General features: G+C 44.7%; 1 protein-coding gene and 1 non-coding gene across 2 annotated transcripts in view; both read right to left on the bottom strand.

Annotated features, from left to right (window-relative positions):
• Window positions 1-25568, bottom strand: part of FXN (frataxin) — a 40223-nt gene extending 14655 nt beyond the window's left edge. Inside the window, exons 1-3 of the mRNA XM_056523050.1 lie at window positions 25310-25568; window positions 17113-17204; window positions 5689-5809 (exon numbers count right to left, since the gene is read on the bottom strand). Coding sequence (XP_056379025.1) covers window positions 5689-5809; window positions 17113-17204; window positions 25310-25561 — 465 coding nt within the window. The 5' untranslated portion in view covers window positions 25562-25568. The remainder of the gene's footprint in view (window positions 1-5688; window positions 5810-17112; window positions 17205-25309) is intronic.
• On the bottom strand, window positions 17988-18180 carry LOC130344148 (U2 spliceosomal RNA). Its single transcript, XR_008883208.1, has one exon. It is a non-coding gene; the product is annotated as a U2 spliceosomal RNA (small nuclear RNA).
• Window positions 25569-25895: the final 327 nt, after the last annotated feature.

The raw sequence follows: 25895 nt of genomic DNA, 5'->3' as shown, positions 1-25895 counted from the left end.
TATATGATGGCTGGTTTTATGCGTTACCAATTTTACTTTGTAATGACATCAATTATTTCACTACACAATCTACGACAAAAAAAAAAATGCCATTTTGTAAATGTCAATGGCTTCAGTCTCTACGCAGTGCACTTTTCGTTAAAAATGACACTTTATCTTTATTCTGTAGGTCCAAGCAATTAAAATGATACCCAACTTATATAGGTTTTATTTTATTTTACTTCTATTAAATTTTTTTTTAACTTTGTGCACAAAAATTAGTAGGTTTAAAATTGTCCTAGTCTGACCCCTATAACTTTCTTATTTTTCCGTACATAGGGATTTTAGAGCAAATTTTTTAATCACAGTGATCTGTAGTTTATATCTGCACCATTTTTGTTTTGATGGGACTTTTTGATTTCTTTTTATAATTTTTTTTAGGGTATACAAGACGACTAAAAATACGCAGTTTTGGACTTTGTTTTTTTTTTTTTTTTTTTTACATATAAGCCATTGACCGTGCGGTTTAATTAACTGAATATTTTTATAGTTCGGACATTTACAAACATGGCGATACCACATGTTTATTTTTGTTTACATATTTTATTTTAATGGAAAAAGGGGGTGATTCAAACTATTAATAGGGAAGGGGTTAATTCATATTTATTAACTTTTCTTTTTTTTTTTAAACACCATTTTTTTAGTCCCCATAGGGCACTATTACATGCAATCCTTGGTATGCCCTGTGTTCTTAAGAGGTTAAGGGAGAGGGGCTCAGCTTCAGCTGCCACTGGAGGGGGTACTGCAAAAGCAAGAAGGTCATCAACACAACCAAGGCATGGTAAGAGAAAGTGATGGAGTCGATCGGAACTGTTTGGAGAAGCGATAGGTTTCCGCGTCTAAGAAAAAAATAATCTAGCCGGGAATAGGAGTCATGGGCTGGGGTGTAAAAGGAGTAATCCATATTTGCTGATGGCCATGGAGCTAGAGTTTTAACCTACGCAGGGCTGGGCGACTGACATGAGAACAGCCACGTGAGGTGTCCAACAGAGGATTGAGGGCTACATTGATGCGGCCCTTCAGAAGGAGGACTCCCCATTACTGGGAGTCTTCAGAGGGTCCCATGGGAAATCACAATCAAATCAGGATACTGGTGCCCCTCAATTTAGGGTCCAATGTGAAGCTATAGTATGCAAATTGAAACCAAGCATTAGTCAATTGAAAATGATGGCATGCAGTATAGTGAGTTTCCTGGATAAAGGCAACCTGGAGGCAGCTTAACTCAGGCCAACCCCCCAGAATCCGGCACACAGCGGCACAAAGTTTAAAACGTTTCACCCAACAAATAGAGAGGAAGGGGATACCTAGGATGTAAACCCAGCGAACAGTACTACGTTGAGGACCAAGCTGCCAGCTAAAGGAGGAACCCCAGGAACTGAAACTCGGGAAGAGGATGAGAAACCAAAGCGGCTGTCCACCACATACACAACCCCCCTATCACGGGTGCAGTTCACAACGTACCCAGAGCCTCCTCCCCACGAAGAGCGGCCGCGGTGGAAAAGGATAAACATATCAACTAACAAGGGCACTGTAAGTAAACCAGGGAGGAGACTGGGAGAAGGCAAGAGGGAGAAAGCTACGGCATACATAGTTGGGGGGGGGTGCAATAGAAGGACAAAAACAGACAATACAAACAATAGCGTCTTTTACCATAGCAGGGAGAAGTAGAACAGGTCAAACAGGAGACTGTCACCGGATCAGCATCACAGGAATGGTCAGGCCTCCAGAGGGAGAGACCCAGACAGGTCTGGGCCCAGTGGGGCCTGGGCTGCTGGAGGAACAGGCGCTGCCGGAGCAGTAGACTTGGCTCGGCAGCGTGGAGGTGGAGAGTCCAAGCAGTCAATAGAAAGCCAGTCCAGGACAGAGACAAAGTCCACATTCAGGAAGGAGCAGAGGTCTGAAACATCTGAATGGAGTCATTGGAGGAAGGTGGATGATCCTCTTTACACAATCAAGTGGAAAGTGTGTCCTCAGCAGTACTGTGCCCTGGTATCTCGGATTGTCGCTAGTAGAGGTTGAAGAAGGCGCCTCATGTAGAAGGTGCGAGCCGAGAAATCAGGAAACAGGCGTACCTGGGCACCTTCATAATCAGTAGTTCCGGAGTCATGTACTGCACGCAATATGAGGTCCTTGTCAGAACAGTAATGGAGACAGCATAATACATCACAAGGGTTGGTTTGGTCCACAGTGATGTTTTGGGCTACTCTATGCACCCTGTGAAAGGCAAATGAGGAGTCTGTTGGACGAGATGCGGCAATATTAAAGACTTTCATGACCCGGTGCTGGAGATCCTCATGAGGGTGTAGCTCTGGGAGGCCTTTTAGGCAAATATTATTGCGCCGCCCTCTATCTTCCTGGTCAGCTAGCATGAGAGTCATTTGTTGCATATGGAAGTGTCCATCATGGCACAGCTAATAGATGCAGATAGTATAGGCAGGCCAGGAGACACACATAATGGAGGGTCAGGGTGAGAAGACACAGCAGCCAGACAGAGTCCAGGTGCTGTGGCCAGACTGCCGGTGGTAGAGGCACTGTTTTTGTGTGAGCCATCCCTGGGTGCAAGAGGAAGTGGTGAAGCCAGGGCAGCTGCAGCTCTCACTGGACATGTAGAAGGCACTGTGGGGGAAAGAAAGCTCTGTTGTACACATTGGTGTTCCTTTTGGAATGTTTTTGCAATTATGCAAAATATTTTTTTTTTTTATAAAAAAAAGTACATACAGTCATGGCCGTAATTGTTGGCACCCCTGAAATATTTCTAGAAAAAGTATTTCTCACAGAAAATGATTGCAGTAACAGGTGTTTTGCTATACACATGTTTATTCCCTTTGTTTGTATTGAAACTAAACCAAAAAAGGGAGGAAAAAAAGCTAATTGGACATAATGTCACACCAAACTCCAAAAATGGGCTGCACACCCTTTGGAAAAAATAACTGAAATCAGTTGCTTCCTATAACCATCAATAAGCTTCTTACACCTCTCAGCCGGAATGTTGGGCCACTCTTCCTTTGCAAACTTCTCCAGGTCTCTCTTATTGGAAGGGCGCCTTTTTCCAACAGCAATTTTAAGATATCTCCACAGGTGTTCAATGGGATTTAGATCTGGACTCATTGCTGGCTACTTCAGACCTCTCCAGCGCTTTGTTGCCATCCATTTCTGGGTGCTTTTTGATGTATGTTTCGGGTCATTGTCCTGCTGGAAGACCCAAGATCTCGGACGCAAACCCAGTTTTCTGACACTGGGCTGTACAGTGCGACTTAAAATCCGTTGGTAATCCTCAGATTTCATGATGCCTTGCACACACTCAAGGCACCCAGTGCCAGAGGTAGCAAAACAAACCCAAAACATCATTGAACCTCCACCATATTTCACTGTAGGTACTGTGTTCTTTTCTTTAAAAAACAGTAGAATGATATGCTTTACCAAAAAGCTCTATCTTGGTCTCATCTGTCCACAAGACATTTTCCCAGAAGGATTTTGGCTTACTCAAGTTCAAAATGTAGTCTTGCTTTTTTATGTCTTTATATCAGCAGTGGGGTCCTCCTGGGTCTCCTGCCATAGCATTTCATTTAAATGTCAACAGATAGTTTGCGCTGACACTGATGCTCCCTGAGCCTGCAGGACAGCTTGAATATCTTTGGAACTTGTTTGGGGCTGCTTATCCACCATCCGGAATATCCTGCGTTGACACCTTTCATCAATTTTTCTCTTCTGTCAATGCCCAGGGAGATTAGCTACAGTGCCATGGGTTGCAAACTTCTTGATGATGTTGCGCACTGTGGACAAAGTCAAATATAGATCTCTGGAGATGGACTTGTAACCTTGAGATTGTTGATATTTTTCCCCAATTTTGGTGCTCAAGTCCTCAGACAGTTCTCTTCTCCTCACATGCTTGAAACAAGTCCTCAGTTCTCCTCTCCTCACATGGTTCTCAAGTCCTCAGACAGTTCTCTTCTCCTCACATGCTTGAAACAATCTTATTTTTTCACAATTTTGAAAGGGTGCCAATAATTTTGTCCAGCCCATTTTTGGAGTTTGTTGTGACATTATGACAATTTGCTTTTTTTCTTCCCTTTTTTGGTTTAGTTCCAATACACACAAAGGGAATAAACATGTGTATAGCAAAACATGTGTTACTGCAATCCTTTTCTGTGAGAAATATTAAATTTTCTTGAAAAATTTCAGGGGTGCCAACATTTATGGCCATGACTGTAAATGTAATCCTGATGCCCTGGTAAAATCTTCATCTTTTTTCTTCAAATTAAAATGAGTACGGTATCCAAAAAACTCTTATTTACTTTTTAATCCTTTAGCGTACCATCATAACAATTCTACGTTATATACCAGTACAGAAGTTTAGCTGCAGCTCAAACATGTACAGTAGCTGTGCACACCACCTAGTGGCAAAAGTGTCTATTACATCTGTACATGGCTTCTGTTTTACAGGGGCTACGATGGATATGGCAAATTCAATACGATATATTTGATATATTTTACCACAGACCCTAATAGTTTATTTTATTTTATTGAATAGAATAATGGAACGCCTTATGCTATTCTGCCCATCAAAAAAGCAACAGAAGCCCCCTGTCACATCCTACAAAGAGAGTCTCATATGAGCTATAGAAATAAGGACACGGTTCATCAGTTTAACCCTTTCAAGACCTGGTTTACTTTCCCTTGTAATTTCAGTTTTTCCTTCTAAAAGCTGTAACTTTTTTTTATTTTTTATTTAATCTACAGGGCAATATGAGGGCTTGTCTTTTGCAGTACCAATTGTACTTTTTAATGACCCCTCTTATTTTACCATAAAATGTAGGGCAAAACTAAAAAGAAATTGTGAGCTGAAAAATAAACTATGCAGTTTTGCAAACTTTCAGGGGTTTTGTTTTTGTTATTATGCTTAAAAGTGCTCTATCCTGACCTTTATAACTCCCCACCCTCCATCTCTTGGCTGCTGCTTGTGTCCAAAAGCAATTTTGGCTGTTGGTGTCTGCTGTAGATAGCAGGCAGCATCCACTGTCTATGAACAGGGATGTGGAATTCTTATCGCCCCAACAACCAGGACATGCAGTTCAGGGGGGCCGGGCAGGTGAATTTTTCCGGCCCTGCTTCAGGCAAGCAGGGACGGACCTGACAAGTGCAGTGGCGCTCAGATGTCTGTATGGAGCAGGCTCTCAACTCATGCCCGCTCCATACTCTGCAGCCCCTGGCTGTTTTCAGTAGCCGGGGGCCGCCGCTAATAGCCAGCATGCGGCGATCGCCTGCCGTATGCGGCCCATATGTAATTCATTTCAATGAGTCGAACAGAGTGAAACGCTGACTACGGTCGGCTCATTTTTGCCCCGTATGCGGTTTTCCCACCGGACCTAAAACCGTGGTCGACTGCGGTATTAGGTCTGGTGGAAAACCGCATACGGGGCAAAAATTAGCTGACCGGAGTCTGCGTTTCACTCCGGTGGGCTCATTGAAATGAATTACATACGTATGCGGTCCCGTGTGAACCCAGCCTTAGTCTAAGTAAGACAAATTCTTCAATCCAATACTCAGAGGGAAGAAATTACAATAAAAGGTCATTCTGATTATAACTCAACAGCAAACAACGACAGATACTCTTTTTTAAAAAAGAGGATAGTGAAATGAGATACATACCCCAAAAGAGACATCATAATCACTTGGTGTGAATGGCTGGTCAGCAAGATCCTCAAAGAACTCAGCAAGGGAATACAATGTATCAGCTGCCAACCTCTCATAGGTAGTTTCATCCAAAGTACTATTAACAAAAATAACAAAGTTTAGTGTTTACAGCTAACAATCTGAACCATGCAGCATGTGATGATTATTGTGAATGGGAGAATTCCAGTATCTACAATATAGTACGCAGTTATCATGGACATGGGTTTTATATCACACACTAGCTGAGTACCTGGTGCTGCCCCGTTTTTCCTTCCTCATCCTTGTTGGGTAGTAAAATCAACAAAGGAGGAAGCTTTTTACTTCATATCCCATCCCCATATATTGTTGTCATATCCCAACCCCATATCCCGTCCCCATATCCCGACCTCCTATCCCATCTTCCTATCCCGTCCTCCTCTCTTTGTGAGATGGGGTGTGGCTTGCAAGCCGGATTGAAACATTCACCAGGAGATGCAGAGCGGAGCTTGTGGAGTAAGGTACCGGAAGTCCCATATGCTTACATGGGACTTGAAACAAAAAAACATCCTTTATGTAAGGGTGTAGGTAAGGGTTAATTTAACTATCACATCTTTTTATTTGACATATAAGTAATATGTGTACAAGGTATTATTGAAATATCTTTAGCCATATGGAAGTTATGAGGGAACATACATTTCCCATTGATTTGCATGGGACTTTAAAGGGGTATTCCAGGGATTTTTTTTTATTTGACTATGCTACAGGGGCTGTAAAGTTAGTGTAGTTCATAATATAGTGTCTGTACCTGTGTTTGATGGTTTTCTCACCAGATAGATAGATAGATATAGACTAGCTGAGTACCAGGCATTGCCCGGTTTTTCCTTCCTAATCCTTGTTGTGGAGGAAAATCTACAGAGGATATTTTTGACTTTATATCCCGTCCTCATATATTCTTGTCATATCCCAACCCCATTTCCCGTCCTCCCATCCCGATCTCCCATCCCGACCGTTGTGCGCCAGATTCTGTCGCATTGCGCTAGAACTTATGTCTGTGCCAGAATTGAAAAAACCTCGACTAAATCTCCATTTTGCTAAGAAAACCAGAAAAAGAGGCCGGGAAAAGGGGCGTGTCCCCGACATTTTCACAAAAACCCAACATATTTACTAAGGTTTCCACATAAAATGTGGTGGATTTCAACTGAGGAAAACCAGACAGATCAGAGCATGTGTAAAAAAAAGCTAAGTGTAGGGAAAGTGGAAAGTGTACGGAAACCTTAGTAAATACCGTGGAAAATAAATTGTAGGGAATAAAAACCCACAAAGAAAACTCCACTCCACTCTTAGTAAATAAGGGTCATTAAGTTTTATATATATATATGATTAAAGTAAATTATGATGGACATAATGAAGCATCTCATCAGGTTGCAATGGTAGATATTAGAGAGATAATTAGAAATATTAGTTACATAATATAATTTAATGGGCACGTCATTAGAATAAGCCTTTCTATGTCACTCCATATGAAAAGTTAGGTCTATTTATGTAATATGCTTCTGTCACAAAACAGCTTATTTTTGTGTAAAAATAGCTAGCTTTATATCTCCACCACCTGAGCACAGTCTGGGCACATTTATTGAGAAAACATTTTTTTCTGGATAACCCTGCTAAAAAAAAAAAATATGATAGACTGAGTTTACAAAATGTATTCATAGAGGAATTAACTTTTAGCACATCTTGCACTATATGCATTATATGAGGATACATGTAGGATGTAAGTTCTATTGGGGAGATTTATCAAATCTTGTGCAGAGGAAAAGTGGTGCAGTTGCCTGCTTCATTTTTAATGAACCTCTGAAAACTGAAAGAAGCAATCTGATTGGTTGCTATGGGCAACTGCTCCACTTTTCCTCTGCACAGGTTTTGATAAATCTCCCCCATATGTCCTTTAACCCCTTAAAGGGGTAGTCCAGTGGTGAAAAACTTATCCCCTATCCTAAGGATAGGGGATAAGTTTGAGATCGCGGGGGGTCCGACCACTGGGGCCCCCTGCAATCTCTCTGTACGGGGGCCAGGCTCTCCGGCCAGATAGCGGGTGTCGACCACCGCAATACATCTCTATGGCAGAGCCGGAGATTGACGAAGACAGCGCTTCGACTCTGCCATAGAGTTGTATTGAGGGGGCGTGTCGGCCGCCGCTTCGTGCGGAGGTCGACACGCCCCCTTCCCGCGGGCTGTCGGGGCTCCGTACAGGAGATCGCAGGGGGCCCCAGCGGTCGGACCCCCCGCGATCTGTAACTTATTCCCTATGCTTAGGATAGGGGATAAGTTGTTCACCACTGGGTTCACCACTGTATATCTCCTTTAAAGGGGTTCTCCGGTGCTTAAACATCTTATCCCCTATCCAAAGGATAGGGGATAAGATGCCTGATCGCGGGAGTCCCGCCGCTGGGGACCCCCGTGATCTTGCACACTGCACCCCATTTGTAATCAGTCTGATTACGGGCGACTACAGGCGGGCGGCGTGTGACGTCACGCCTGCGGCGGCATGTGACGTCACGCTCCGCCCCTCAATGCAAGCTATCACGCCCCCTCCCGTAGGCTTGCATTGAGGGGCGGAGCGTGACGTCACATGCCGGCGCAGGCGTGACGTCATACGCCGCCCAGCCCTGTAGTCGCCGGTAATCAGTCTCGGAGCGAACACGCTCCGGGGACTGTTTACAAACGGGGTGCCGCGTCCATGATCCAGGGGGTCCCCAGCGGCAGGACTCCCGCGATCAGGCATCTTATCCCTTATCCTTTGGATAGGGGATAAGATGTTTAAGCACCAGAGAACCCCTTTAAGGACATAGCCAAATTTAGCAAATCTAACCAGTGTCACTTTATGCATTAAAAGCTCTGGGATGCTTTTATTTATGAATATGATTTTGAAACTGGGTTTTTTTTGTGACATATTCTACTTTAAGATAGTGGTAACTTTTCTTCGATACTTGCATCATTTCTTGGTGAAAAATAAAAAAAAATGGCAAGATTTGCATTTTTTTTTTATTTATTTGAAATGCTTTGCTTATAAAGGAAAAAGTCATACCAAATAAAATATATTAATTCATATATACAATATTTCTAATTTATATTTGCCTCATAAAGTTGATGTTTTTACCTTTTGAACACATTAGAGGGCTTCAAAGTTCAGCAGTAATTTTCCAAATTTTTAAGAGAATTTCAAAATCAGAATTTTTCAGGGAACAGTTCAGTTTGAAGTGGATTTGAGGGGCCTTCATGTTAGAAATCCCCCATAAATGACCCCATTATAAAAACTGCACCCCTCAAAGTATTCAAAATAACATTCAGTAACTTTGTAAACCCTTTAGGTGTTTCACAGGAACAGCAGCAAAGTCAAAATGTCCAATTTTTACAGTAACATGTTGTCGTAGCCAAATTTTTTAAAATTTTCACTATTGGTAAAAAGGAGAAAAAGCCCCACAAAATTTGTAACCCAATTTATCCAAAAAATGGAAATACCCCATATGAGGGTGTAAAGTGCTTTGCAGACTCATGGCAAAGCTCAGAAGGGTAGGAGCACAATTTGGCTTTTTTCATTTTTACAAGGGGTAAAATTAGAAAAAGCCCCACATAATTTGGAACCCAATTTTTCCCAGAGTATTAAAATATTCCATATGTGGACATAAAGTGCTCTGCAAGCAAACGTCAGGGCTCAGAAGTGAAGGAGCAATATTTGGTTTTTGAAGAGTGAATTTTGCTGTAATGGATGTTGGGGGCCATGTCGCATTTATAAAGCTCCCATGGTGCCAGAACAGTGGAAACCCCCCCTCATGTGACCCCATTTTGAAAATGACACCCTTAGGGGAATGTAAAAAGATGTGCCTTGACCACACCCCACAGGTGTTTGACAGATTTTTGGAATAGTGGGCCGTGAAAATTAAAAATTTTATTTTTCATATTCTCAGACCATTGTTCCAAAAATCTGTCAGACACCTGTGGGGTGTAGATGCTCACTGTACCCCTTATTACATTCCTTGAGGGGTGTAGTTTCCAAAATGGGGTCACTTTTTTTTTTTTTAGCGTTTATGTCAGAACCTCTGCAACAATCAGCCACCCCTGTGCAAATCACCAATTTAGAACTCAAATGTACACGGTGCGCTCTCACTCCTGAGCCCTGTTGTGCGCCCACAGATCGCTTTATGCCCACAAATGGGGTATTATTGAACTCAGGAGAAATTTTGGGGGGGCTTTTTCTCCTTTTACCGCTTGTGAAAATGAAAAATAAATGAAAAACCCAGAATGTTAGTGTAAAAAAATATTTTCTTTTAAACTAACATGCTGGTGTAACCCCAATTTTTTCATTTTCAAAAATGGTAAAAAAGGAGAAAAAGGCCCACAAATAATTAACACGATTCAGAAATACCCCAGAGGTGGCCATTAACTGTTGCCTTGAAATACGGAAGGGCTCCGGAGTAAGAGAGCTGCTGGGAAGTGCGCTGTCTCATAGACGTCAATGCATTTCCGTGCGTACTCCGCAGAAAGATTAGACATGTCTATGCTTACTGCAGACTCCGGAATCGGGATTTCCGCAGCAGAAATATCTGTAGCGGAAATTCTACCATGTGCACAAGAAAGCATTGGAGTGCTGGGCCGCAAAAGTCCTCACTGAAAAAATAACGTAAAGTCCATTTCAGTGAGGACTATGGGGCCAAATTAAATTCCTGGGCGGCCAACAAACCCAGAAATCAGTGGCTTATAACTGTCCGGACTGGGGTCCAGGCGGGGTCACTAGTATAAGTGTCGGTTTGTTTGTTTTTTTGCACTTTTTTTGTGGGTGTTTGCGGTCCATGCCACAAGTGACTGTTCTGCGCTGTGTGGCTGGACTGCAAACTTCCCCCTGCAAATAAGAGCAAAAAAAATAAAAAATATATAAAAAATGTGTACACCAAAAAAGTGCTGATTAGTAATAAATCACTGATCTGGACACAGGGTATGGTCCGGCCACACAGCGCAGAACAGTTGCTGGTGGCACCAACCGCATACTTCTCCCCAAAAAAGTGCTTAAAAAAATAAATAAATAAAAACTGCAACCCATAAAAAGCTCGGGACAGGCAGCTGACCACTGGTCTCCAAAGTGTGACCCTCCAGATGTTTCAAAACTACCACTCCCAGCATGCCAGGACAGCCAACAGCTGTCCGGGCATGCTGGGAGTTTTAGTTTTGCAACATCTGGAGGGCCACACATTGGAGGCCACTGGTCTAAGTGACTCACAGCAGCACCATGTGCAGGGGAAAAAAGGGTCACTTAGACCAGGCAGCGAATGGCTGTCTGGGCATGCTGGGAGTTGTAGTCTTCCAACATATGGATGGCCACAGTTTAGAGACCACTGTTTTGCAACTGCTAGAAGGCCAGCACCCACCAACAATCTGCCGCCCGCTAACATCGCAGGCCCAAAAGGACACCTGCATGCCTGACAGGACGCCAGCACGCCCGACAGCACGCCGCACTCCCGACAGCACGCCTGCACGGTCAGACGATGTCCCCCTGCTGGAGACACCAGTAATAAGTTTAACCCGCGTGATACAGTGGACGGGGCAGTTAACTGAACGCTGTATATATACGACGGGATGCGCAAACGCATTGTGCCACCCGCCGTATATAACCCCTGCGTGAAGGGGTTAAAGGGGTACTCCACTAGAAAAATGTTGTTGTTGTTTTTTTTAAATCAACTGTTGTCACAAAGTTAAACAGATTAGTAAATTACTTTTATTTAAAAATCTTAACCCTTCCAGTACTTATCAGCTGCTCTATACTACAGAGGAAGTTCTTTTCTTTTCGATTTTCATTTCTGCCTGACCACAGTGCTCTCTGCTGACACCTCTGTCCATGTCAGGAACGGTCCAGAACAGGATAGGTTTGCTATGGGGATTTGCTCCTACTCTGGATAGTTCCTGGCATGGACAGAGGTGTCAGCAGAGAGCACTGTGGTCAGACAGAAAAGAAATTCAAAAAGGAAAGAACTTCCTCTGGAGCATACAGCAGCTGATAAGTACTGGAAGGATTAAGATTTTTAAATAGATGTAATTTACAAATCTGTATAAAACTTTCTGGCACCCCTTCAAAGATCCCTGTGTGCTTCTGAAATTGTGCAGGCATGGAGCACCACACAGACACCACTCTAAAGTGAGTAATAATGCCGGGATATCCTCTCTCCTGTCATTCAGCTGTGTCGGTATGCATATTTATTAATTATAGCAACTAAACCTAGACTAAACTGTCATATAATTTGTATAAGAGTTATTGCAAAAGTAGCCTAGTTAAAGCATACCTGTTAGATCCCACAAAAAAAAAATTTATATGTTACTCAGTACTTAATCCTGATCATGTACTTCTATAACCTATATTTATTATAAAAATTCCTCTTTACATCAGCTCACAGTGTTAAAAATCCTCTCAGGGGAAGGGGGTGTGCCCCTCCTTGTGGCGGTGGGAGGTGATTGGTGCACCTGCTCATGCAGCCTTGTCCATGAGTCATGTCTTGTACATGACTCATAGACAAGCCTGATGCTGCTCCAGGACTGGTTTAGTGTCCCAGTAGGCATTGGGAGCCCTATTGATGGGATTTTCAGAAGCTGTTTTGTTTATGAAATATTTAAAAATATATATATTTTAACCCCTTCCCGCAAATGGACGTTTATGAACGTCCATTTTTCCTGTGACTTAACGCAAATGGACATTCATAAACGTCCAATACATTGTCCGGTGGCATGGTGATAGAAATCATCGCAGCTGTTCTGAACAGCTGACTGATGACACTATGCAGCTGGGGACCAATCAGAATGGTCCCCTGCTGCTGATCGTTGTCATTAGTCAGTCAGTTAGCGACTGACTTATGACAAGGACTTCCGGGCTGATCGGGTCTCTGGTGACCTGGTAGCCCGGAAAATAGGGATGATCGGAGCTGGCAGTGGTGCCACCTCCTCCTATCCCCTGCCATTAGTCAGTTATGACAACTGACCAATGGCAGTTGGGGGCGGGGGTGGGTGATTACCGTGGAAGATGATGGCGGCGGGTACCTGGGGACTGTCAGCGGGGACCTGCGACCATCGGCGGGATCAGTGGTAAGGAAGCGACGGCGGCTGTGAAGGTAGCAGTAAAGATCGCCGTAAAGCGATCTTTACTGCTGTCTTCTAGGGGTTGCCAAACTATAACTCCCAGCATGCCCAGACAGCCAAAGGGTGTCTGGGCATGCTGGGAGTTGTAGTTTTGCAACATCTGTAGGGCCACGGTTTGGAGACCACTATACAGTGGTGCCCAAGCTGTAGCCCTTCAGATGTTGAAAAACTACAACTCTCAGAATGCCCAGACAGTCCAGACATGCTGGGAGTTGTAGTTCTGTAATATCTGTCCCTTCAGATGTTGCAGAACTACAACTCCCAGCATGCCTGGACAGTCTGGGCATGCTTGGAGTTGAAGTTTTGCAACATCTGGAAGGCTACAGTTTGGACACCACTGCATAGTGGTCTCCAAACTGTGGCCCTCCAGATGATGCAAAACTACAAATCCCAGCATGTCCTTCGGCTGTCTGGGCATGCTGTGAGTTGTAGTTTTGCAACAGCTGGAGGCGCACTGGTTGGGAAACACTGAGTTAAGTAACAAACTCTTAGTGTTTTGCAACGAGTGTGCCTCCAGCTGTTGCATAACTACAACCCCCAGCAGGCACGGACAGCCAAAGGGCATGCTGGGAGTGTAAGTAGTATGCCTCCAGCTGTTGCATAACTACAAGTCCCAGCATGCCCTTCAGTTGTCACTGCATGCTGAGAGTTGTAGTTTTTGCAACAGCTGAAGGCATACTGGTTGTGAAGTTTGTTACCTAACTCAGTGTTTCGCAACCAGTGTGCCTCCAGCTGTGGAAAACTACAACTCCCAGCATGCACTGAGACTGTACATGCTGGGAGATGTAGTTTTATAACAGCTGGAGGCACACTGGTTGGAAAATACTGAGTTAGGTCAGGGAACCTAACTGAAGGTTTTCCAACCAGTGTGCCCCCAGCTGTTGCAAAAGTACAACTCCCAGCATGCACAGTCTGTCAGTACATGCTGGGAGTTGTAGTTTGGCAACAGCTATTGGTTTGCCTCCCCATGTGAATGTACAAGGTACATTCACACGGGCAGGTTTACAGTGAGTTCCCTGCTTCAAGTCTGAGCTGTGGCTAATTTTTCACCGCAGCGCAAACTCCTAGCGGGAAACTCACTAAACCTCCGCCTGTGTGAATGTACCCTAAAAACACTACACTACACTACGACAAAATAAAGGGTAAAACACTACATATACACTCCTTACACAGTCCCCCCACCCCCCAAGACAGCCACTGACTGTCCAGGCATGCTGGGAGTTTAGCAACAGCTGGAGGCACCCTGTTTGGGAATCACTGGCATAGAATACCCCTATGTCCACCCATATGCAATCCCTAATATAGTCCTCAAATGCGCATGGCGCTCTCTCACTTCTGAGCCCTGTCGTATTTCAAGGAAACCGTTTAGGGCCACATATGGGGTATTTCCGTACTTGGGAGAAATTGCACTACAGATTTTTTTTTTCTCTCCTTTTACCCCTTATGAAAAGGAAATGTTGGGGTCTACACCAGCCTGTTAGTGTAAAAAAAAAAAAAATTTACACTAACAGGCTGATGTTGCCCCATACTTTTTATTTTCACAAGCAGTAAAAAGAAAAAAAAACAAAAACAAAATTTGTAACGCAATTTCTCCTGAGTATGGAAATACCCCATATGTGGGCGTAAAATGCTCTGCGGGTGCACAACAAGGCTCAGGAGTGAGAGCGCACTATGTACATTTGAGGCCTAAATTGGTGATTTGCACAGGTGTGGCTGATTTTACAGCGGTTCTGACATAAACGCAAAAAATTTAATACCCACGTGACCCCATTTTGGAAACTACACCCCTCACGGAACGTAACAAGTTGAGCCTTAACACCCCACAGGAGTTTGACAAATTTTCGTTAAAGTTGGATGGGAAAATGAAAAAAAAACTTTTTTTATTCACTAAAATGCTGGTATTACCCTCAATTCACAAGGGAAAATAGGAAAAAAGCCCCCCAAAATTTGGAACCCGATTTCTTCTGAGTTTATAAATACCCCATATGTGGATGTAAAGTGCTCTGCTGGCGAACTACAATGCTCAGAAGAGAAGGAGCGCCATTGGGATTTTGGAGAGAAAATTTGTCCGGAATTGAAGGCCACGTGAATTTACAAAGCCCCCATAGTGCCAGAACAAAGAACCCCCCACATGTGACCCCCTTTTGGAAACTACACCCCTCACAGAATGTAACAAGGGGTACAGTGAGCATTTACACCCCACAGGTGTCTGACAGATTTTTGGAACAGTAGTCCGTGAAAATTAAAAATTGTATTTTTCATTTGCATATCCCACTGTTCCAAAGTTCTGTCAAACACCAGTGGGGTGTAAATACTCACTGCACCCCTTATACAATTCTGTGAGGGGTGTAGTTTCCAAAATGGGGTCACATGTGGGGGAGTCCACCATTTTGGCACCACAGGGGGGCTTTGTAAACGCACATGGCGCCTGACTTCCATTCCAAACAAATTCTCTTTCCAAAAGCTCAATGGCGCTCCTCCTCTTCTGAGCATTGTAGTGTGCCAGCAGAGCACTTGACATCCACACATGGGGTATTTCCATACTCAGAAGAAATGGGGTTACAAATTTTGGGGTCAAATGTAAAATTTGGGGGAAAAAACTGCATTTTAGAGCAAAAAAAATTCTCTTTTCGTTTACACATCCAACTTTAACAAAAAGTCGTCAAATACCTGTGAGGTGTTAAGGCTCCCTGTATCCCTTGTTACATTCCTTGAGGGGTGCAGTTTCCAAAATAGTATGCCATGTATTTTTTTTTGCTGTTCTGGCACCATAAGGGCTTCCAATATGAGACATGCCCCCCAAAAACCATTTCAGCTAAATTTGCTTTCCAAAAGCCAAATGTGAATCCTTCTCCTCTGAGCATTGTAGTTCACCCACAGAGCATTTTATGTCCTAACATGGGGTATTTCCATACTCAGAAGAGATGGGGTTACAAATTGTGGGGGGCATTTTCTCCCATTACCATTTGTAAAAATTGTAAATTTGGGGAAAAAAACTGCACTTTATTGAAAAAACTATTTTTTTCAATTACACATCTGACTTTAACGAAAAGTTGTCGAACACCTGTGGGGTGTTAAGGCTCACTGGACCCCTTGCTACGTGCCTTGAGGGGTGTAGTTTACAAAATGGTATGCCATATGTATTTTTTTTTTTTTTTTTTTTGCTGTCCTGGCACCATAAGGGCTTCCTAAATGTGACATGCCCCCCAAAAACCATTTCAGAAAACCTCACTCTCCAAAATCCCATTGTCGCTCCCTCCCTTCTGAGCCCTCTACTGAGAAATTGGGTTACAAATTTTGGTGGGATTTCTCTCCTTTTACCACTTGTAAAAATTCAAGAACTGGGTCTACAAGAACATGCGAGTGTAAAAAAAGAAGATTTTGAATTTTCTCCTTCACTTTGCTGCTATTCCTGTGAAAAACCTAAAGGGTTAACACACTTACTGAATGTCATTTTGAATACTTTGAGGGGTGCAGTTTTTATAATGGGGTATTTCTAATATTTAGGCCCTTCAAATCCACTTGAAAACTGAACTGGTCGCTGAAAAATTACGATTTTGAAAATTTTGTGAAAAATTGGAAAATTGCTGCTAAACTTTTAAGCCCTCTGATGTCTTCCAAAAGTAAAAACATGTCAACTTTATGATGCAAACATAAAGTAGACATATTGTTTTTGTGAATCAAAATATAATTTATTTGGAATGTCTATTTCCCTTTCAATCAGAGAGCTTCAAAGTTAGAAAAATGCAACATTTTCAATTTTTTCATAAATTTTTTGCATTTTTCACCAAGAAATGATACAAGTATGAACAAATACCACATACATGGGATATCAGCACTTGCAGAAGAGGGAGAATATGAATATTAGGATGAGTTATTAGGAACTGGCCTATGAAGGAAGGCCAATACACCTAAGGGCAAAAAAAATACCCTAGTGCACTAAAGACCCTCATATACATATAAGAATTTTTATTGATATATTGAAAACAACGACACCTGGAAAAATAAGGTAAACACTATTTTGATCAGCATCACCTGTGAGTGCAGGTTATGCTGCTGTCAGATTCCTTTTAATGAAGGCCTTTCACAGACCAGGTCTTGGTTGATGTTTTGATTTAAAAACACTTGCTTTATGGATTATCTTTTTTATTTAACCTAGGTTAGTTTTTGCAATGATTATATATACAATAAAGTATGCATTTTAAAATAGAGAAATGTATTTTTTATTGTGCAATTTCAGTGTACCTGGTACTTGACAGAGTTCCAGTTCCTCGGCTTATAGCTATGCCAACCATTCTGGGGACAGATTGGACTTTTAGGCTAAAACATGTATTACACTAGGAAGAAAAAGAAAGTCATGTTATCTGTCTGTCCCATTGACTACAATATAGATCAAACAAATCACATTGTGTTGACATAACAATACATTCCCATCAAACATTTTTAAGAGCCGAGGAACGTGCTCTCGAATCACCCAAAGTGTAAGAAAAAGTGCAAACGTGTGACACTTAAAAAAAAAAAAAAAATGCACAAAGGATGTGGTCTATCGCAAGTCCTTCTCCAACAGGAGAGAGGCCCTAACAAACCTTACCCTTTGTCTCTAGACAAAAAGGTACCTGTGAGGTTCCAGGTTCAATGTCCCTTTTCGTTGAAGCTACTAAGGGACCACAAATGCTCCCGTCATCACCCTTGGTTTTAGCCAAGGTATCCGACCGCAGAGCCGTAAACTGTCGGTACCCTGCCCATACAGGAGTACCAGGGTTTTTGCAGGCAGGTGCAGAACCTGATGGCCACATACACCTCCCCTAGACCGTCAACAAGAACACCCAGAAGAGCTACCGCATCCTGACAAATCCTGTGGACACACAACACGCAAAAAGAGACACAATGAACAAAAATAAATAAGTGCAGGTTTACTGGCCGGATCTATAAAAATTTCTTCGATCCTAGCTAGAAGGTCGGGAATCAAGAGGTGAGTGCCACAAGGTGTAGAGATATGGTGCAAGTGCTTCCACTCAGTGAGCCCATCCTCTCAGTGAGTTTCGGCACGTCAGAGTCACCACTCCCCGAGGCACTAAAGTACCTCGGCTCTAGACCCTCCCAGCCTCATGGCGAGACATGGATAGTACAAGTCACATCGGGGCAGCTGCTGAGCTGATTCCTCAGAACCAGCCCCGGAACGCCCCAGTACACCTGTCCCCTCCATGCAGCACCCATCCTCACCAGTCCCACATCAATGGTGCCCGATGTACTGACATGAACTGATAAGAACAGATATTACACTTGATCTAAGCCAAAAGGCCGAGAAGCGATCCTAGAAATTGCCACCTACCAAAGAAATAATATAAAATACTTTCTTCTACTTTACAATGGTTTCTTGACCTTGTGTAATTTCTAGCCTTCCCTACATTCACCAACCTGGAGTGTGCCAAGGTGTAGCCACTGTATTATAACGCATAGGACATACCTGTCAACTTTTGGTGAGCATGAAAAGGGGCACAAAAAGCGGTGTGAGTGAAAAATTCTGCTTAAGAGTACGTTCACATGAGAGGATCCCCAGCGTATTTTATGCTGCAGATCCGCTGCTGAAGGGCCGCTGTATGGTGCCTTTACATGTGTCTGCTCGGAGCATACGCCGCTCTGAGCAGACACACTGCGATCTGCAAGTAGCAACGCACATGCGCAGTATACTCGCACATCGCGGCAGCTCTCGGCCTAGCTCATAGAGCATATTGCCGCTCCGAGCAGGCAATGTAAAGGCACCATACAGCGGTCCTTCAGCAGCAGATCTGCAGCATAAAATACACTGGGGATCTGCTCGTGAGAATGTACCCTTAAGGTCACACCTCTAACCACACTCATTTACATAAATCACTCACACTGCTATTCAAACAATACTTTCGAGGGAATTTACCAAGACACCAGTCTTAAGTAGGGATCGACCGATATCCATTTTTTAGGCCCGATACCGATAATCTGTGGAGGTTAAGGCCGATAGCCGATAATTTATACCGATATTCCGGTATAAATTATCGGATATTTCTCTCCCCCCACCCCCTGAAGCCGCTGCAGATCATTGATTTAAAGCGGGCGCTTTAAATCAATTAACTGTAGCGGCTTTTGCGGTGCCAGAGACCGCCGCCGCCACTTGCTTCTCTCCCCCTGCCTGTATAAAGCCCCCCTGACTTATAATACCCCCTGTCCTGTGCCCCTCATATATAATGCCCCATGTCCTGTGCACCTCACATATAATGCCCCCTGAGGGTGCAGAACAGGGGGCATTATATGTGAGGGGCACAGGACATGGGTCTTTATATATGAGGGGCACATGTCAGGGGGCATTATATGTGGGGGCACATGATGGGGCATTATATGAGGGGGCACATGATGGGGGCATTGTATGTGAGGAACACAGGACATGGGGCATTATATGTGGGGGTCACAGGACAGGGGGTATTATGTATGAGGGGCACATGATGGGGGGGTTATATGTGGGGGCACATGACAGCCCACCCCTGTCATGGGCCCATATAATGCCCCCCTGACTTATAATACCCCCTGTCCTGTGCCCCTCACATATATTGCCCCCTGTCCAGTGCCCCTCACATATAATGCCCCATGTCCTGCCCCCTCAGTGGGCATTATATGTGAGGGTACAGGACAGAGGGTATTATATGGGCACATGACAAGAGGGGCTGTCATGTGCCCCCACATATAATCCCCCCTGTCCTGTGCCCCTCACATATAATGCCCCCTGTCCAGTGCCCCTCACATATAATGCCCCATGTCCTGCCCCCTCAAGGGGCATTATATGTGAGGGTACAGGACAGAGGGTATTATAAGTCAGGGGGGCATTATATGGGCACATGACAGGGGGGCTGTCATGTGCCCCCACATATAATCCCCCCTGTCCTGTGTTCCTCACATATAATCCCCCCCTGATATGTGCCCCTCACTTATATTTTCCCCCCTCACTTATAATTTGCCCGTCCATCCATACAGCACTCGAGCAGTGCTCACCTTTCTCACACTGCTACGTTCTTGTACTGTGAGTGAGAGCTGCAGGGACGTGATCTCCGGGCGCCGGCGCCATTATGTCATCACGCCAGCCTGCCGTGGATGGCGTCCTCGTGGCTCTCACTCACAGTACAAGAATGAAAGAAAGGTGAGGGAATGGTGGAGCGGGACAGCTGACAGATCCTGCTCCACCATGCTGTCAGCTGTCAGGCAATTGCTCCGCACGGCAAAACAAGGCGTGCGCACGAATTGCGGGACTTCAGTCCCGGCCTGAACTTCAGGGCCGGGACTGAAGTCCCGCGATTCGTGCGCACGCCTTGTTTTGCGCATTATCGGCAGGTTAGAAGCCGATACCGATAACGGGAAAAAACGTGAATATTGGCCGATAATATCGGCCGTGCCGATAATCGGTCGATCACTAGTCGTAAGCTGCCCTATGTGTGTCCATGAGCAGCAGCACTATTTCTGTCCATTATATAACTTGTATATTGTATTTGTCAGCAGTTTACTGCTCTGTAGGCTTCATCTCTAATTTGCAGTTCTCCCAGAGCTGGTGGGCAGAATCCACCCCTTCCCCTCCTCCATAGACTTGTACTGGCTTGTCTTGCAGACACAGGACAAAGCTGAGCTGATCTTGAAGTGAAATACAGTCTCACAGGAGAGGGGGAAAGAGGAAAAAACTTTTATAAACAGAAAAATATGCTTGTAGGGTAGATCTAATACCTGCAAAGTTTATGTGACAGTGCCTACTTAAAGTGTAGCTCCCACCATCCATTTTTTTTTCTTTCTGTCCCTGCCTATTGCCCATCTATCCCTAACCCCCTCCCCTGCCTTTACATTTTTTTTTTTACTATATTAAAATGCCTCTTTGTCTGTCTGGTAGTGTGCTCACTACCAGGCAGACTTCCCCAGCAGGCACCACGTCACTGATGCCTGCGGGGGCCGGCACTTCCGCCCTTAGCTCACTATACTGGGTGCCTCCAGCTATTTCACCACTACAACTCCCCTAGTAGCCGAATTTAACTCCCCTAGTGGCCGAATTTAAAAGTGATTTTAAACTTGTTAAAAATCACTTTTTTTAATTAAAGTATATTAGAGATATGTTGTAGTACTTAAAGGAAATCTGTCATCAGAATCACCCGCACTAAACCTGTTACACAGGCTTGTAGTGCGGGTGATCCTGATTAAAACGCTCCTTACCTGGTTAAAAACGGTTCAGCGGTTCTTCAGATATCTTTATTTTTAGTTTTCTGTTATTCCCTGGCTTGGGACTCAGTGGGAGGTGTTATCATCTGGGACTCGGCCACACGTCATTATAGCTGGGCAGAGCTGCTGCCCGGCTCATGAATATTCATGAACTTATCCTCGCGGCCCTCCCCACCAGACCTAGAAAAAGGAGTTAGACTACGAGGATAAGTTCATGAATATTCATGAGCCGGGCGGCAGCTCCGCCCAGCTATAATGACGTGTAGCCGAGTCCGAGATGATAACACCTCCCACTGAGTCCCAAGCCAGGTAATAACAGAAAACTAAAAATAAAGATATCTGAAGACACTGAACCGTTTTTAACCAGGTAAGGAGCGTTTTAATCAGGATCACCCGCACTACAAGCCTGTGTAACAGGTTTAGTGCGGGTGATTCTGATGACAGATTTCCTTTAAGTACTACAACATATCAATTTTTAGATTTCATGACAGTGCCCATTTAAGTAAAGTGCCACCCCTCTCACCCACACCAGAGGGGCTGGCTTCTCTTAAAATCTACATCAGCTTAGAGCTAGATTTTTACCTGCTTGAAAGCCATGCTCCATTTGCAAACACATTTTTTTTCAAACAGTCGTGACTATGTGCCAGATATCTCCTTTAACCCTTTGGGGACATTCATAAATGTACAGGAGGTGAGGCTTCACAGATGGTACTAGCTTTCATCTGAAGCTGTCACTTAGCATTAATGACCTCCATCAGGGAACATGCTTATGTCGGTCATATAACCCTATAAATGCTGTGATCGCAGCCTTTGTGGCAAAGTTATGTGGGTTGGATCAGCATCCCACATTGGGACTGTGTAGACTCGATCAGCTACTATGACAGCCAAAGGCCTTCTGAAGGCCTCCATGTCTGTCATATTAATGTGTCCCTGTAGTTACAAGACACAGGTTCGAGAGAAATGTCAAAAGTTTTCACCTGTTGGGGTCTTTGTGCTGAAATGGGAAACCATCCCGTGGACTAGGAAAGAGATGGGAAGCCATCCCGTGGACTAGAAAAGAGATGGGAAGCCATCCCGTGGACTAGGAAAGCGATGGGAAGCCATCCCGTGGACTAGGAAAGCGATGGGAAGCCATCCCGTGGACTAGGAAAGCGATGGGAAGCCATCCCGTGGACTAGGAAAGCGATGGGAAGCCATCCCGTGGACTAGGAAAGCGATGGGAAGCCATCCCGTGGACTAGAAAAGCGATGGGAAGCCATCCCGTGGACTAGAAAAGCGATGGGAAGCCATCCCGTGGACTAGAAAAGCGATGGGAAGCCATCCCGTGGACTAGAAAAGCGATGGGAAGCCATCCCGTGGACTAGAAAAGCGATGGGAAGCCATCCCGTGGACTAGAAAAGCGATGGGAAGCCATCCCGTGGACTAGAAAAGCGATGGGAAGCCATCCCGTGGACTAGAAAAGCGATGGGAAGCCATCCCGTGGACTAGAAAAGCGATGGGAAGCCATCCCGTGGACTAGAAAAGCGATGGGAAGCCATCCCGTGGACTAGAAAAGCGATGGGAAGCCATCCCGTGGACTAGAAAAGCGATGGGAAGCCATCCCGTGGACTAGAAAAGCGATGGGAAGCCATCCCGTGGACTAGAAAAGCGATGGGAAGCCATCCCGTGGACTAGAAAAGCGATGGGAAGCCATCCTGTGGACTAGAAAAGAGATGGGAAGCCATCCCGTGGACAAGAAAAGAGATGGGAAGCCATCCCATGGACTAGAAAAGAGATGGGAAGCCATCCCGTGGACTAGAAAACTGATGGGAAGCCATATTGTGGGCTAGGAAAGAGATGGGAAGCCATGATGTAGACATAGGCCCCTTTTACACTGCTGTTATGCCCTGGCAATAACGGCCATCAAACACTTTTTTTTTTGCAGTATGACGGCCATCATTTTGACGGGTCATAACGGGTCCCGATTGACTCCATTATAGTCAATGGAGTCTGTCCGGCACCATTATTTTCTAAGAGAATAGCGGGAGAAAAATACAGTGCACGCACTATTTTTTTCTCCCGCGATTAGAAAATAACGGGCTTCAGACTGCTGGCAGTGTGAATGTAGCCTAAGAATGAGAGATGAGGAGTTTCCTGGTAACCAGGAAAGAAATAGACAGCCTTGCTGTGGATTATGAATCAGATACTGGGGACATGTTTTTATATGGCTCTGTAGATGAAAAAAATAAGAGTTACAGCCTTTAGAAATTGAGGAGGAAAAAAATATAAATGGAAAAATAAAAACTGGCTGCATCCTCAAGGGGTTAAAAAGGGTAATCTTATACTGAACAGGGGATAGGGGATACATTTCTGATTGCAGGGCTGTATGACTGCTGGGACATCTCCCACCCACCCCCCTACACTATGGGAGTGCCAGAGATACAGCACTTGTGTATCTCTGGCTCTTCCATAGAAATGCATGGTAGGGGCATGTCAGCATGTTGTGCGAAGTGTCCTAGCAGTCAGATCACCGGCGATCAGACACTTATCCCCTATCCTGTGGAAAAGTTGTTTAGTAATGGAGTACCAACATTGCTGAACGGCCCCCAAAACAGGCCGGAGCACAATTGACACCTCCAGGACCCGACAGATCTCACCGACTTGAATGGGGTTCATCGGGGATCCAGTAGGGATGTAAGAAAAAATCGATTCTCGCGATAATCGCGATTTTTCATTTGCCGATACAGAATCGATTCAAAATATTTTTGAATCGATTCTTTTAGGGATGTGGAATTTTTAATAAAACGCACTTTATCTTACCTGCCAACGAGCCCCCGGAGCTCCGGTACAGGTGTTCGGTCCCCGGGCTGTATTCTTCTTACTTCCTGTTAGCCCGGCACGTCACATGGAGCTTCAGCCTATCACCGGCAGCAGCGATGTCCCGCCTCCGCTGGGGATAGGCTGAAGCTCCCGGTGACGTGCCGGACTAACAGGAAGTAAGAAGAATACAGCCCGGGGACCGAACACCTGTACCGGAGTGTACCGGAGCTCCGCGGGCTCGTTGGCAGGTAAGATAAAGTGCGTTTTATTTTATTTTGCAGCCCGGACGGGATAACATGAAAAAAGTGAGCACCGGAGTACTAGATCGCCGCTGTCAAAGCTGACAGCGGCGTCTATTGGGATCTATGAATGCTCCCAGGTGGGCGATATATCGCGATGTATCGTCACCTAGACGGTATCGCGATATATCGGGATATATCGAATCGCCTCACTGGTATCGCGATTCGAATCGAATCGCCAAATTCTTGGCGATTCACACCCCTAGGATCCAGTAGTTGACCGGATTTAAGTGGAGAAGAAAAAAGTGTGAGTGCACTACTTTTTCTCCACTATACTCCTGTTTTTTGACAACATTGCCGACAGAGCTCCATATAGAGTCGGCAGCAACGTGAACAAGGCCTAACACTGGAGCGTTTGACTTCTTTACATACTTCAGGCTGCCAAAAAAAAAGGTAGATCTAAAAAGAAACCCTGCAAGTAAGGAAGTAAAATGCTAGCTTCACTTCTGAGTGCAGCCTGCCCCTCTTCTCTTTGCATACGCTCCCTTGTATGCAGGCACTGTGTATAACAACACTGGACCATGCATGTAGTGGAGCTGGATCGCTGGGGTGCATGCATAATAAACCATTCACACAAGGACTGTGACTATGCATACTGTTAGGAAAAGCTGCAGTATAGAGCACAGCACAACATGTGGTTTCCCTAAAGCAGTGTTTCCCAACCAGGGTGCCTCCAGCTATTGCAAAACTACAACTACCAGCATGCACGAAGGCTGTCCAGGCATGCTGGGAGTTGTAGTTTTGCAAAAGCTGGAGGCAACCTGGTTGGGAATACACTTCTCCAGGCATAGGCAACCTTCGGCACTGCAAATGTTTTGGACTACATCTCCCATGATGCTCCTACAGCCAAAATACTGCCAAAGCATCATGGGAGATGTAGTCCAAAACATCTGCAGTGCCCAAGGTTGCCTATGCCTGCACTACTCTAAAGTCACGTGGCTGAACTGCGCTCCTTCTGGTATAAGCAGAGCAAGCTTCACTCCCGAAGCTTCCCAGTCACGTGACTAGACCCCACCACTACAACAGCGGGTGCCCCATCAGCCTATGACGTCTTCAGTACCGCCTCCTGGAAGTCCACGTGTTAACAGCATACATTTACGTAATACCTGTACAGTACTCACCTGCAGTGTAACACAGCGTCTGACAAAGCTAACTGCCGCTCTCGGGTGGCGGGAAACCCTTGGGAGGCAGGTGACCGCTCTCGTTGCCCTAAACAGAGCCGACATACTCCCGGAAAGACAAGGTGACACATGCACTACCACGGGTGTCACTGAGCCTGATATCAGGGATGGATTAGCTGCCCCTAGCGCTATCTGACTCGATTTATCACGTCTGAGCATTTGAACAGCACATAGCCTTGTCTCTACTGACATCTAGTGGCCGCCTGAAGATTAGTTTCATGAAAACAATAGGGAGAGCGAGTAAAGATATCGGGGGGATTTGTCAAAACCCGAGCAGACGAAAAGTGGCGCAGTTGCCCATAGCAACTAGATGTCATCTTTTAGTTTTCAGAGGGCTTTTTGAAAATGAAAGAAGCAATCTGATTGGTTGTTATGGGCAACTGGTCAGTTTTCCTCTGCACAGGTTTTCATACATTTCTCTCATCAGCTGTCCACATATATAGAATTGGATATTACATACATGACCAGAGGCCGTGAATTTATCATGTGTGATTGTGGGACAATTTGTTGCAAAAAAACAAAAATC

Source organism: Hyla sarda, chromosome 1 (assembly GCF_029499605.1).
Source record: "Hyla sarda isolate aHylSar1 chromosome 1, aHylSar1.hap1, whole genome shotgun sequence".
Lineage (NCBI taxonomy): Eukaryota > Metazoa > Chordata > Amphibia > Anura > Hylidae > Hyla > Hyla sarda.
This window is presented reverse-complemented; position numbering and strand designations above follow the sequence as displayed.